Source organism: Misgurnus anguillicaudatus, chromosome 20, assembly GCF_027580225.2.
Source record: "Misgurnus anguillicaudatus chromosome 20, ASM2758022v2, whole genome shotgun sequence".
NCBI classification, from domain to species: Eukaryota; Metazoa; Chordata; class Actinopteri; order Cypriniformes; family Cobitidae; genus Misgurnus; species Misgurnus anguillicaudatus.
Genome location: NC_073356.2, coordinates 28,547,804 through 28,561,749, shown reverse-complemented (window position 1 = coordinate 28,561,749; position 13,946 = coordinate 28,547,804). Strand labels below are relative to the sequence as shown.

Sequence of the window (13,946 nt, the reverse complement as noted above, 5' to 3'; positions counted from 1 at the left end):
GCAATGATATTACTATTTTTCGGGCACTACGTAATATTATTGTGCCTCCTGCAGCCATGTTACGGCAGAAAAGACGTTGATTATTACGCCAGAATGAGAATATAGTTCCTTGCCATATCTGCCTAAAAAAATTGCAGCTTTTAATTTTCCGTCAGTCTTAGTACACAATGTAACTACAGAAGAGTCAAGCTTTAAATAGGAAAAATATCCACACTCTCTGGTTATTTTTGAGCGCGATGCTAAATGGTCTAATCAGATTCAATGGATTATGCTAAGCTATGCTAAAAGTGCTAACGGCAGACCAGGAGATCAGCTGAATGGATTCCAAAACGGTAAAAATCTCTAGGGGAGCTGGAAAATTACCTTTTAATCATCCTCAGAAACATTAAATAAGATTTTACATTATCCACATAAGGACTATTTGTAATATTTAGCAAACTTTAGTCAAAGCTGTATATTTATATGGTTAAGTAAACATACACAAGCATGCATTGATGTGTGTACAAGATAGTACATATAGATACTCATGTGTGTCATACATAAATCAATGTTTCATTATATTTGTGAGATTATATACGGGTTCACAAAATTTGGCTCCTACAATTATAGGTATACACACACGCGCGCACACAAGAACCCCATAAATCTTTTGTGCTGTGTTCGCTTCTAGTTATCTGTGGCCAGGAATCAAGGGGGGGGGGGTGCATGCCTGCACTTACATGTCTGTGTTTGCGCACTATAAGTTGGAGCTGAAGTTTTATGAGGTGACCTACATTCAGCACACACACAATAACAGAGACACTGAAGAGCTGGACACAGTTGGATCGTCTTCTAACACAAAGTAACACAGTGGGAGAGAGTGGGAGAGACAAGGAAAGAGACACTGTGTCTGTATTGGCCTCTGAGATCATTGTATCCATGTTTATTAATCCACTTACATGCTGTTATCTAAGAATCGTCCTTATTGACTGACTCTGATATATGGGACATTTACACACAGTGATTATTTAAACTCTAGTTTGTCATTAAGACATAAAAAGATAAGTTTATCAGGATTGCATGTTAGTAACTAGGTTTTTGTTACCATTGTGTAGTGTGTTTAGTCTCTTTGGTGATATATCGTAAGGTTTGCATCATGTTTTAACATCCAAAAACATGGTAATACTGTGGTACATTTTCAAAGTACCATACTAATATCATAGGCTACTGCTTAAAGTACATGTGATGGGATTAAGATAGTATGCTCTCATATAAAAAGGTACAAAAGCTGTCACTAGGGTGGTACCATTTCTAAAAGTACACCTTTTTACCTAAAAAAGTACATAGTAGTACCTTAAATGTACATATTGGTACGAAAAGTAAATGGTACATACAGTATTAAGGACTTTTTAAAGGGGATTGTCCCGGTGACCGCTTTTGCACCTTTTTTTTAGAGAATGACTATGGCCAAGGTTTTCCATGGTTCCCTGTACCAAGCATTTATTTATTATGCAGCATGATGCAAAAGGGTGCCATCGTGGTACTGAGCATTACTGTGGTAAAACATTATTAACCAAGGTAATACGATGCACGTCTCGTTAGTGTTAGAACTAACTTTGTTGTTTTCATGGCATTTTAAAGGGCAGTCTGTCTGGCGCTTAGAACAGCAAATGGAAATATGCTCTTTAAAGGGACACTCCACTTTTTTTGAAAATATTATGCTCATTTTCTAGCTCCCCTAGAGTTGAACATTCGATTTTTACCTTCTTGGAATCCATTCAGCTGATCTCTGGGTCTGGCGCTAGCACTTTTAGCATAGCTTAGCACATTGAATTTGATTAGACCATTAGCATTGCGCTAAAAAATAACCAAATAGTTTAGATATTTTTCCTATTTAAAACTTGACTCTTCTGTAGTTATAGTGTACTAAGACCGACAGAAAATTAAAGTTGTGATTTTCTACGCAGATATGGCTAGAAACTATTGTCTCATTCTGGCGTAATAATCAAGGACTTTGCTGCCGTAACATGGCTGCAAAAGGCGCAATGATATTACGAAGCAGCCAAAAAATTTTCCCCCTCTATTGAAAGTATCCAAGGGGACTATTTTCGGGCAGTGCGTAATATAATTTCGCCTGCTGCAGTCATGTTACGGCAGCAAAGTCCTTGATTATTATGCCAGAATGAGACAATAGTTTCTAGCCATATCTGCCTAGAAAATCGCAAACTTTAAATTTTCTGTTGGTCTTAGTACACGATATAACTACAGAAGAGTAAAGTTATAAATGGGAAAAATATCGCAACTCTTTGGTTATTTTTTTGCGCGATGCTAATGGTCTAATAAGATTCAATGGATTGTGCTAAGCTATGCTAAAAGTGCTAGCTGAATGGATTCCAAACCTGTAAAAATCAAGTTAACTCTAGGGGAGCTGGAAAATGAGCATATTTTCAAAAAAAGTGCAGTGTCCCTTTAACATTTATACAGGTCGTACCTCCTGAAAATCCCATTGTCTTACAGTTTATAGAATCATACCACTGTTTCCTCTTGTGTGTTTTGATGAGACTGCTGTAGGCATGTAAAATGCACGGGTCACCGAACTCTCTCTGTACATACACAAACCCTCACATACACGGAAATGTGTGGATCTGGGGTATGTGAGGAATGCTGTGTTTGGCCACCGCTGGTATATTTGAGGAAGTCTGAGGCAGAACTTTGATTTAGACCTGGTATGGTATAATAAACCGTATCTTCTCCTAGACCAGAACTTTGCGGGACCTTGGGGTCAACTACAAAGAATAGTTTTCCTTTCTTTTAGTTGGTAATGCTTGAGACTGGCAAGGGTTGTTGCACACTTTTGCCTTCTTATCTATGCATATCTTTAATGGTAATAAAGTAAACCCACATGTGTAACACGTAGACTACATGTACATGTAGACATCTTTTTAAGCATTTCATGAGGATTTCTGTGTTGTTGTTCTTAGACCTGTGCCAGGTCCTAGTTCTTTATTATGCAATGTTTTTGTTTGCATAATAAAATAACAGCAACAGTGGTTGGTTAAAGCATACAAGATGATTCAGTCATTAAATAAATGAAATGCAGAAATTAAACCTGACATATTTGCTTTAAACAAAGCCTGTAATGGCATGCATGTACCTGTGTATGTGTGTGTGTCTGTCAACCACAGCAAACAAATTTCAATCCACCTGCTGGTATATTCACAGCACAGGATACGTTGTATATGAATAAGAAAGATTAATGGCATATATTTTAGAGATTGTTGTCAGGTCATCATGGATTCAGTTTGAATCACTTTGAGTCTGGTATAAAGGGTCTGGTCAAGTAGACACTGGAAATTGTGATCTAAGGACTTGACCGCTTGAATATGCTGTAAAATTGAATAACTTGATACTGCCACCTTGTGGCAAATTGCTGTTAATGACACATTGCTTTCAGGTCATCCTTTGTATTTAACACTTTAGATCAGGTCGCAGTTGTGGAGAGTTTAGCTCCAACCCTTCATAATAATAATAAAAAGACTTGGATAAGCTGATTTAAGTGTTTGACTAGAGGAGAAGCTTAGCGTTTTAAACTTTGGGTTCAAACGTATAACCTTTTGCAATACTACTTTGATTATCATCCCAGATCCCACTATACCACAAAGCACTAAGACGTAGCAACCATATTATACCACAATGAAAGGAAGATCTTTTAGATATAGATGACAGGAAACCTAATGGCGATTTCGAAGAGATTTACAAGGCCGTTTTTAAAAATCTGGGACACCACAGAATGGTGGTTAGAGTCATAATCTCCGAACGGGGAGAACAAGTGGACACAGTAGTGAATCTTCCACGACCAAAATGCCAAAATGTGTCCTGTGGCTCAGCTTAAAATCATCCAGGAAGCCACAGTGTGCCTTAAAAAAACTTCCAAAGAAATGTGGGTTGACAGAGGAGCAATGTGGAAACCACTGCTAACCAAGAACATAAACGCTCATCTCTCATTTGCCAAAAAGCACCTGGCTGATCCCCAAGACTTTTGGAGGGATGTTTTACGAGTCAAAAATGGAACGGTTTGGATGACATGCATCCCATTATATCTGGCATGAAGCGAAAGAACATTCCAGTCAAACATGGTGGTGACAGTTTGTCAGTGTGAGAATGAAAATGGGAAAAAAAGGAAATGTACCCGTGCAAAAATGTTCTGTGGTTGTGCCTTGGTACGATGATAGTATCTGATGGTAATGTATTATGTATTTGCAATAATACCATGCGTTCAGTGTTTTTCCTTATGTGTCTATGTTGTTCTAATATGTATTCGCTGCTGCTTTGCATCAATGCAAAATGATGATATTAAGAGCTTTACAGAAATAAATTAATAATAAATTTCTGTGCCTTATTAATGACATGGTACAAACACTTTTTTTTGTTTCTCTTCGCTATAGATGATGATGTAGATCTGGAGGCCCTGGTGAATGACATGGCCTCTCTTTCATCCTATGATAGCTCATATGCATCCTGCGGGACCTTACATGCTGACTCCGCCCCCCTCTTGCACAGAAACGATGGCAGTGAAGTCCATGGCAGTAGGGTGGCCCTTCTGCCACGGGCCCCTACTAATAAAGTGACCGTCCCCCACGTTCCTGCCCAAAAGCTTCGTCGATCTCAGCCAATGCACATACAGGCTGTCAGGTAAATATATATTCAAATAAGACATGTCTTTTATTGTTCTGATACATTTCTCTCTCTCTCTCTCTCTCTCTCTCTCTCTCTCCCTCTCTCACTATATATATATATATATATATATATATATATATATATATATATATATATATATATATATATATATATATATATATATATATATATATATATATATATATATATATGGTGAGAGAGGGAGAGAGAGAGAGATATGTAATTCTCATGAACTCCAGACTTAGAAGTTGTCCAGCATCAGATTTTTAAAAAGCCCTTGAAGCCAATTTTTCTTTTTGCAAATATAAGATTAAGGTCTGAACTTACTATAACCATTATTTTTAGTGGATTTAAAAAATATTTCCTGTAGAATTATTTAAATTTTTTAGATTATCATTATCAAAAATTATCATTACCGCAACATGATATTACATTAAATATATGCATTTACAAACTCATGTTTCGGTATTGAAAACTATAAAGTTGTCTAGGTACTATGACAAACAAAATGTCAACTTTTATCTGGAGAGAAAAAAATAAGAACTGCTTACCTGGTAGCCATCTGTTAGCCACAGTCAAGTATGTCCCTTCCAACTATTTTTTTTAAATGTTAGTTCCTTGAAGGCTTAAACAATGATTGAAAATTGTTGCGGAGGATGAGAAAATTGGTCTTGGACACATTTATATTCCTTATTATTCTATATACCACATTTCTTTACTGTAAATGTTTATGGTATAACATGCACTGAAGCTTTTTATTGTTTAGATTTTTAAATTAAAAATATTTCCATGTCAAAGAACCCAAATCCAGTCATGGACACGTTGCGGTAATGAAAATTCTTCCATTAAATGTGGAAAAACAACAAAATTGGTTTGTATGATGTCATTTGAAATCATGTGCAAAATAGTACATGAAGAGATGTGTGTAACTGTATGCTTCTTATTTTGATACTCTTACTTTGCATTTACTTTTTTATCAGAATGTTTCATGACACCTTATATGTCTAACTTCGCGAGAATTACCCAGATATAACACGTCCAATTATTGACATTAATTGCATGGGGTTGGTAAGTTGGATCTTAATGTACACCTTCTTGGTTACTTTCATGGTTCTGTCTTTCATCCCAGCCTCACTGATCTCCATGACAGCAGGGTGTAGTTTCACACACATCTACCCCGAGATGGGTTCATTTAGAGGTTTCACAAACGCACAGTCTCGTTTCGTTTTGACTTGGCCATGAACTCTGAACAGCACACCCCCTGCTACGCATCAGATTTTAAAAATTCCCTCAGTTTTTCTCTCAGTTATTGTGGTGGCTCCAACTGAGTTGAGGCAGTCATGTTTTATTCCTGGTCTCATTGATGTAGATCAAAGACTCGCAGACGGGTTTAGCATCCGTAGGCTGCGAGTACGTCTGCTGAACTCTGCCGAACGCCGCGAGAGTTCATGAACCGATTTTCGGCTGCCTCTCGGTTTCATTTATGTATTCTGTAGTAGAATTCGTAATGTGATGAAAATTTCATGCGGAGGCTACTTTATTTTTCATGAACGTATCACTTTACAGTGCTGAAGTTTCATTATTATAGGGGAATTTTAGGTTTGATTCCCTGCACGATTGAAATACAGATTTGGTGCAGTTTCAGGAACACAGAATGGTTAAAGAATCAATGAGATAATCAATTAAATATAACCAGGTTAGACTTTACAATTCAAGTAACTGGTACCTGTATAACACCGCATTAACGGTGCAAAGTTCATGTAATTGCAGTGTGCGGCCCCCCTTGTGTACGGCGCATTCCTTCGCGGCCCCCCCTCCAAAAAAATGTATGACAAAAAACTGTTCTAAAACTCAACCTTTAATTAAACAAAACATATTGAATGATACAAAGTAGTGCTGTTGGTTAGTAGCCTTTTTTGTTTAGGTTTAATTCCACAGAATTCATGATAATTAATTTATTTTATAAAATGTCATAAAGCTGGGGCCCCCCTGGCACCATCTCGGGAACCCCCGGGGGCCCCGGCCCCCAGTTTGAGAACCACTGTCTTAAGATATACAGTACATAACAATGTATATTTAGTTAGTTTCAATTAAAGTGTCTGCCAAGTTTAATGTAAAAGGTCAAGCTGTTAAAGTACTTAAATACTTATTAAACTCTTTTTAATATATACTGTATTTTTTGTGCCTGTCACCTTTTGTAGGCGTCTTCAAGAAGAAGAGTTGCTGGTTCGTCCTGCTTCTTTGCCAGCTATTCCAAACCCTTTCCCCGAACTTTGCAGTCCCTCAGGATCTCCTGTGCTGAGTCCTGGATCTCTGCCACAGCCGTCAGAGTCGCATGTAAGATTTTAATGCATACAATGGCGCCCGGTGCCCTGTAGCTGTTATCTGTCACATACACATGGGATGTTGCATGACTGATTTATTGCGAGTATGAGACTTACACCTCGCTTTTCAGCGTCAGTGCGTTTGGTCTGTTCTCACATATGTTCGTAAGAATATTTAATAGGAACGGAGTGTAATTTAGCTAAAACATTATGTGCAACGGAAAAGAAATGTGCATGGTTTGAGATAAACAAAATATAAGTTGTTTGACATTTTGTCTGTCTGTGCAGGTTTCTAGTTTTTTTACGGCATTTCTCGTCCTAACTTGCTTCGGAAAAATGCATCGCATTCACAGTTTAGCTTTGTTTCCAATCTTGTGAGTTGCCTGCGTAGGTAATGTTTTTACATTTAAAGGTACAGTGAAAGTTTTTAGCGCCATCTAGTGGTGAGATTGCAACCAAGCTCAATTTCAAAATGCAATGAGAAGCTACGATAGCTGCCACAGGACAAACATATAGTTTGTCCTGTCCAGTCATAGTCTAGTCATAGTTTGAGACAACGTAAGGATGAAACGAGCTTTCCATTTAGGACTTTAGCTACTTTAGGAACACGACGGCGACTTTCATGTAAGGTGTTTGTAGATAAAAACGGCTCATTCTAAAATAATAAAAACAATACGGTTCATTATATAAGGTCTTTATACACCACTGATAATATAGTTATGTATATTATTTTGCAAGAGATCCTTTTAAAAGTTACACATTGCACCTTTAAGAAGTGTCTTGTAATAGCATGCAAAGGATACAAGAGACATCCCTTAAAGGGACACTCTACTTTTTTTGAAAATATGCTCATTTTCCAGCTCCCCTAGAGTGAAACATTTGAGTTTTACTGTTTTGGAGTCCATTCAGCTGATCTCCGGGTCTGGCGGTACCACTTTTAGCATAGCTTAGCATAATCCATTGAATCTGATTAGACCATTAGCATCGCTCTCAAAAATAACCAAAGAGTTTCGATATTTTTCCTATTTAAAACTGGACTCTTCTGTAGTTACATTGTGTACTAAGACCAACGAAAAAATTAAAGTTGTGATTTTCTAGTCTAATAACAAAAGGTTGCACATTAAGAAAGGTCTAAAATTAGCATTATGTACAGGTAGAAAAAAATGTATTCATATATAAGCCTTTTCTTTTCTGTATGTTTACAGTTTTTGAGGCACAGATCGGATCATTTTTCAGATCAGCAAAAAAATGTTAACATTTGCAAGCCTTTGAAACACGTGCAAATAATAATCTTTCCCTATTTTAATTTGCGTATTAATCCGCCAATCACATGGGAGCCGAACCGACGGTGATCCGCTTTTATGTAGTTTACACAAAGACGACAGGAAGTTGTTTTCAAAAGTTTACTCTTTAAATAGTTTGCGTATTCAGGACACCCAAATGCGTAAAAAGTGCGTAAAAAGTGTGTAAACGGCCTCTTTGAAGGTCTCTAAATTATGGAACAGAGCTAACAAGGACTGATTAATCTCCCACACTCCTCCTGGACTTTCAGGGTCACTCAGAGGGGTTGTTTGTAAAGCCATACTTATGAAGTGTGTACTATTGTTAGATAGCAGCATGCAATTGACCTTTTGAGATGCCGTACGCATGTATATTTCGAGCCCGAGATCCTGAACGGAAAAGTGTCAATCTCGTTTCCGACCGGCCTCATCGTATCTTCCCATAACATCCTCTAAGCGGAGACTCTTTTCCTGGAGATGCGAGTCACTTTCCTTTCACACGCTGCTTGTGTTTCCACTTGCGTCTCCTCGCGAGTGTGTGTATTTGTCCGATTCTGCGCCAGCAGTCTCGGCCCTTCCTTCCTTCTTGCTATCCTCTCTGTCCTTTCCCACATTGCCGTGCCTTGAGCTCTCTTATGAATGGAAAAAAATAACTCTTTATACACATTGGTATTCACAAACACTTTGGAGAGATGTTGTTTTGAATGATGCTTTGAAAGTCTTAACTTTGGGTGACCTTACCTCGGGTGTTGTGATATCTTGTGATGTTCTGAACGCCGTGTTGTTCGGCACTGTTTTTGTTTTTCATGTGAAAGGGATCATTTTAGTTCTGAAAGTTGCCTTGGGGTAGCCTATCTGTCGCTTTTTAGTCTATTTTAGTTTTTCTGATTGTACGGCATTATCAGCAAAATGTTTTTGGTAACTCCTGTAACTCAACTGGAAGAGCAGTGCACTATCAATCCCAATATTATGTGTTCCCTTTCTGGGCAACACATTAATGGCTTAAAAAGTGAATAGTTTAAGTCCCTTTGAATAAGATGCATTTGTTTGCAAATAATTAGGCATACAAGACAATATATGTATCAAACAGTATAAAACAACAGATCGAATGCTGTGGTCACATTTCAGGGACATTTCAGGACTTTCAGGACCTCTGCCTATATGGGCAGCAAACAGATATATCATCACACACTGAAGTGTTGTTTTATTATTCACACATCCTTTATTCCAACGTGGTGCACATGCTACTTTTATTATTATTGTTCAGATTTACTTTATTTTAAATTTTCCACCTCTAGAAAAGGTTACATTGTTACGTATCAATCATCTATTGGTCACGTCTTGACATGATACGCATTCCCGGGTCACAATTCATCCATCCTAAAACTTTGAAACATGCCAAAATTTATTTTTCTCACAAATTGTGTTTTTGGTCTGCCGCATTCATATACATATTGTAGAAGTCAATGGAATGAGAATTCCTGTGTGACCGCTGCATTAAGTACCACAACGGTATTTGCGGTCCCGCCACTCAGTCCATAATTTTAAATGCAAAAATGTCGTTACGAACATTAGAGATGACCTTTAAATGAACACATAAATGAGTCCATTCATTGAATGAGTCAACAAGACACCTTGGTTTAAAGACCTGGCAAAGTCTGCTTCCTTTAGAAGTACAGCTGGAAAAGTTTTGACGTCTAGACTAAGGTTCAGAAGATTATTGGAAACTACTTGGAATTGTTTGCAAACATGGTCTTCCTCCCCTTGTGTACTTTCTCCCTTGAGTGATTGGAGAACATATGACAACAGGAAAACAGGACGTGACGTTGGATGTGAGGTCGAATTCGAGGCAGTCTGCTAAAGGTGCGAGGTCTGTTTTCGAGACTTAAGTTTGGTTTACGCATTTGTTCCCAAAGATTCTGAATAAATGTAATTGATTTGTTATTAAAGAGCATTTAAAGGGACATTCCGCTTGTTTTCCAGCTCCCCTGGAGTTGGACGTTTGATTCCTACCGTTTTGGAGTCCATTCGGCTGATCTCCGGGTCTGGCGTTAGCATAGCTTAGCACACACCATTGAATCTGATTAGACCATTGGCATCACGCTAAAATGATAGTTTTTTAAAGTTTTGATATTTTTTCTATTTGGGGCTTGACTCTTCTGTGGTTGCATCGTGTACTAAGACCGACGGAAATTGGAGGTTGCGATTTTCTAGGCAGATATGGTTAGGACTATACTCTCATTCTGGCGTAATAATCAAGGACTTTGCTGGTGTAACATGGCTGCAAGAGGCGCAATGATATTACGCAATGCCCACAAATAGTCCCCTGCATTGAAAATAACCAAGGGGACTATTTTCGGGCAGTGCGTAATATCACTATGCCTTCTGCAGCCATGTTGCATCAACAAAATCACTGATTGTTGTGCCAGTTTGAGAGTGTGGTTTCTGGCCATGTCTGCCTAGAGGATCGCCGCTTTTGATTTTCTGTCGGTCTTAGTACACAATGTAACTACAGAAGAGTCAAGTTTTAAATAGGAAAAATATACTGTAGAAACTCTTTGGTTATTTTAAGCGCGATGCTAATGGTCTAATCAGATTCAATGGATTGTGCTAAGCTATGCTAAAAGTACTAGCGCCAGACCCGGAGATCAGCTGAATGGATTCCAAAACGGTAGGAATCCAATGTTTAACTCCAGGGGAGCTGGAAAATTAGCATATTTTCAAATAAAGTGGAATGTCCCTTTAAAGATCACACTAGCAGTAGCTTGCCTCAGATAGTTAAATATATATAGAGACTTCAAACACCTCTAAATTTAACCAATCACATGATCTGTAGCTTATTTATTGACATCGGCTTGTGAGCTACCATAACGTACATTCTGTTGTTGTTCTTATTCCTCAGGTGTTTGTCTTAAAACAGTTCTGATCAGCTACTTGATCTTGACAAAAGCGTACTGACAGAAAAGTATTGACATTGATGGATATGACATTAGTACTGAAGAATGCTGTAGATGGGTTATTTACACAAATGGTTTCTTAATGTTCTTCTGAGGATTATCTGAACCTTATTGACCGGCGGGCATCTGACAGCAATGCCTTGCCGTTGGCAGGCATGCCATGTGCAACATGCACACATTTCTCAATATAGTTAATGGTCTGTTACAGATCGTGAGAAAATGGAAGTAAAATAAATCTCGTTGTTGTGTATAATGCTGATTCGTGATTTCTGTCAATATGCGTGACAAGGCTGGAATCTCTTGTCATTTCAGCAGGTTTTGCATTGCACAGAATTCCTTTATGCTTATATGCGCGTGTTCATCTTTGTATTTATACTGGCATGGTTTTCAGACTAGACAAGATTACAGCTCCTGCCACTGAACTTTTTCTTGCCCAAATACACAGTAGACCAATCGTGTAAGATTTTTGACAGATGAAAGATTTGTCATTGCATCTGAATGTTTGCCTTTTGCACAGTTTTTTGTGTGCTAAAACCCTCAGGGTTGGTTCTGTAAATTTACTTGTATATGTAAATGAAGAGTTTCGTTGCAAAACGAGATAAATCCATTTTTTAACATTTTTGTCAAAACATGTTTATTATTATGTTGTCATGTTATTATTTTGTTTTATGGTGCTACTTAGCTGTATTTTTTAAGTTATGAAGGTTTAAATCAAACCAAACCAACTGCAGTTGCATTGAAATTAATTGGAATGCACAACCAAAAAACGAGATTTCTGAACAATTTAAAAAACGGTGGTTATCTCGTTTTGCAACGAAACTCTTCAAATATTCTTTGTTGTGTTTAGTATAATGTATAGTTCTATAATGTAAAATTCAATAACTATGAGGGGATGCAAAAAGTATATAAACTTGTATATAATAATTGATATTCTAAAGGTTTTATAAAAATCATTTTGTGTTTGTGTTACAAAAAAAGTATTGGGTACTACGTACTGCACCCAGTGGAAAAGCTCCCAAAAGTAAGCTGATACCAAAACATTACATGAAAACACTGTAGATCACTGATTGGTCTGAGAGGATCGTCACTACCAGCGTCATCGCTATAATGTAAAAGATTAGCTTTACCTTCATGCTAACTTGCGCTGTCTCGAGCAAACATGTTTTCATCTGTGCTCTGCTATAAGTTCCCAAACTCCCTTTTAGCAATGAAAAACATCCACAGGTTGAGAATCAGGAACACCATAGTAGGTTTTTTCCAGACTTGCAGTTTGTGGCGACACATTCATGACGCGCACGTCCGCATATATGTTTAAATGCAACTTTGATGAGGCTCAACGGAGGGCGTGGACCACCGCCATGGGTGTTTGTACAGAAACTGTCATGTTAGACAGATGTAGTGATAAACGCGCTGTGCAAACATTTATTTGTGGTGGTCAATTTTAATTTTGTGGCGGACTGACAAATAAATGAATGTATGGGAATGTACAACGACGCTCTCACGTCACAGCGGTAGGCAGCGCAAATATAACGACATGTCTATAATCCCTCCCACTCCAAAGTGTTAATAAACTTTGGAGTAAAGGCTAACCAGGCCAAAGTGAGGTAAGCTGAGCCCACCTGACCCAAACCACACTGTGGGGTACTATGCAATGGAAAAGCACCATTAGTGTGGCCTACCTGTAAATCAATTTCATATTTAAGAAATATATTGAAACGATATGAGACGTACCAGATATATGCGTTAGGAAAACAAATAAGGTAAATTTTGTTATAAAACATTTGTGTTTGTGTGCAGGGAGACACATCATAACACAATTTTCTTTTATGATTTGCGTGTATCTTTCTTTTATTTATTTTGGTACATATGTGTGTTGACTCATGCACATACAATACTAACAGCATATTCTGCACACGAGCGATCCGTCGCTGATGCAGTATTTCAAGTTTCACGCTCTGAACCTGTCGTGACCTCAAGAGATTAATGGCGTAGGGCCAGAGCGTAGCGCCTCAGGAGGTGCGTGTCTGTAAGCTGCGTACGGTGACACCAAAGGCCCTAAAGACTCTCGTAAAATCAGACAATATAATGACAAGTGATTAAGTGTTAAAACAGATACGTCTGTGTGTGTGTGAGAGAGAGCTGTTAACACCTAAACATGCTCTTTGTTTTCATTCTTGTCTGGATTGAACATTTTTGGATCACACGCATAGCAACAAATGAAAACAGTACAGTAGCGCTTTTTGATGTGTGTCAGATCTTATATTTAGATGTACGCATGCGTATGCACAGAGACTGAACAGAATGTTCAGACCGTTGGCTTGGGTTATTATTATTTGATCACATGTCCGACCCAGACTGTTAAACTACTCTATTGTAGTCTATTTACATTAGGCATTTAGCAGAGGCTTTTATCTAAAGATTACGAAACAAAGCGTTTTGTCATATAAAGTTAATAATACAGTGCTTTACAAGTCTGAGACGATACCTGTTGTAAGAGAAAGTACGTTTTTGTTTTTTGTTGTATAATAGAAGATAAAAGGGATAAAAGAGCATTCAACGTGTACTTGTCAGATATATCTAGTCTACCTTATCCATCACTTGTTTATTTTACTGTGACACCTACTGTTCTCCTTAAAGGATTTAGACTTGGAATGAGAATGCTCTGTTGGCAGGCGCTTTGGGAGATGTTTATGGTGTTTACGTTTATA

General features: G+C 37.9%; 1 protein-coding gene across 2 annotated transcripts in view; it reads left to right on the top strand.

The window, feature by feature from the left end:
* The window catches only part of grb10a (growth factor receptor-bound protein 10a), a 55,113-nt gene that overhangs the window by 14,433 nt on the left and 26,734 nt on the right, over positions 1–13,946 (top strand). For both annotated transcript variants that reach the window (XR_012359766.1, XM_055220411.2), the window contains exons 4-5: positions 4,425–4,671; positions 6,879–7,014. Coding sequence is in view for 1 of the 2 variants with exons in the window: in XM_055220411.2 (XP_055076386.2) it covers positions 4,425–4,671; positions 6,879–7,014 (383 nt within the window). In the remaining variant the exon portion in view is untranslated. The remainder of the gene's footprint in view (positions 1–4,424; positions 4,672–6,878; positions 7,015–13,946) is intronic.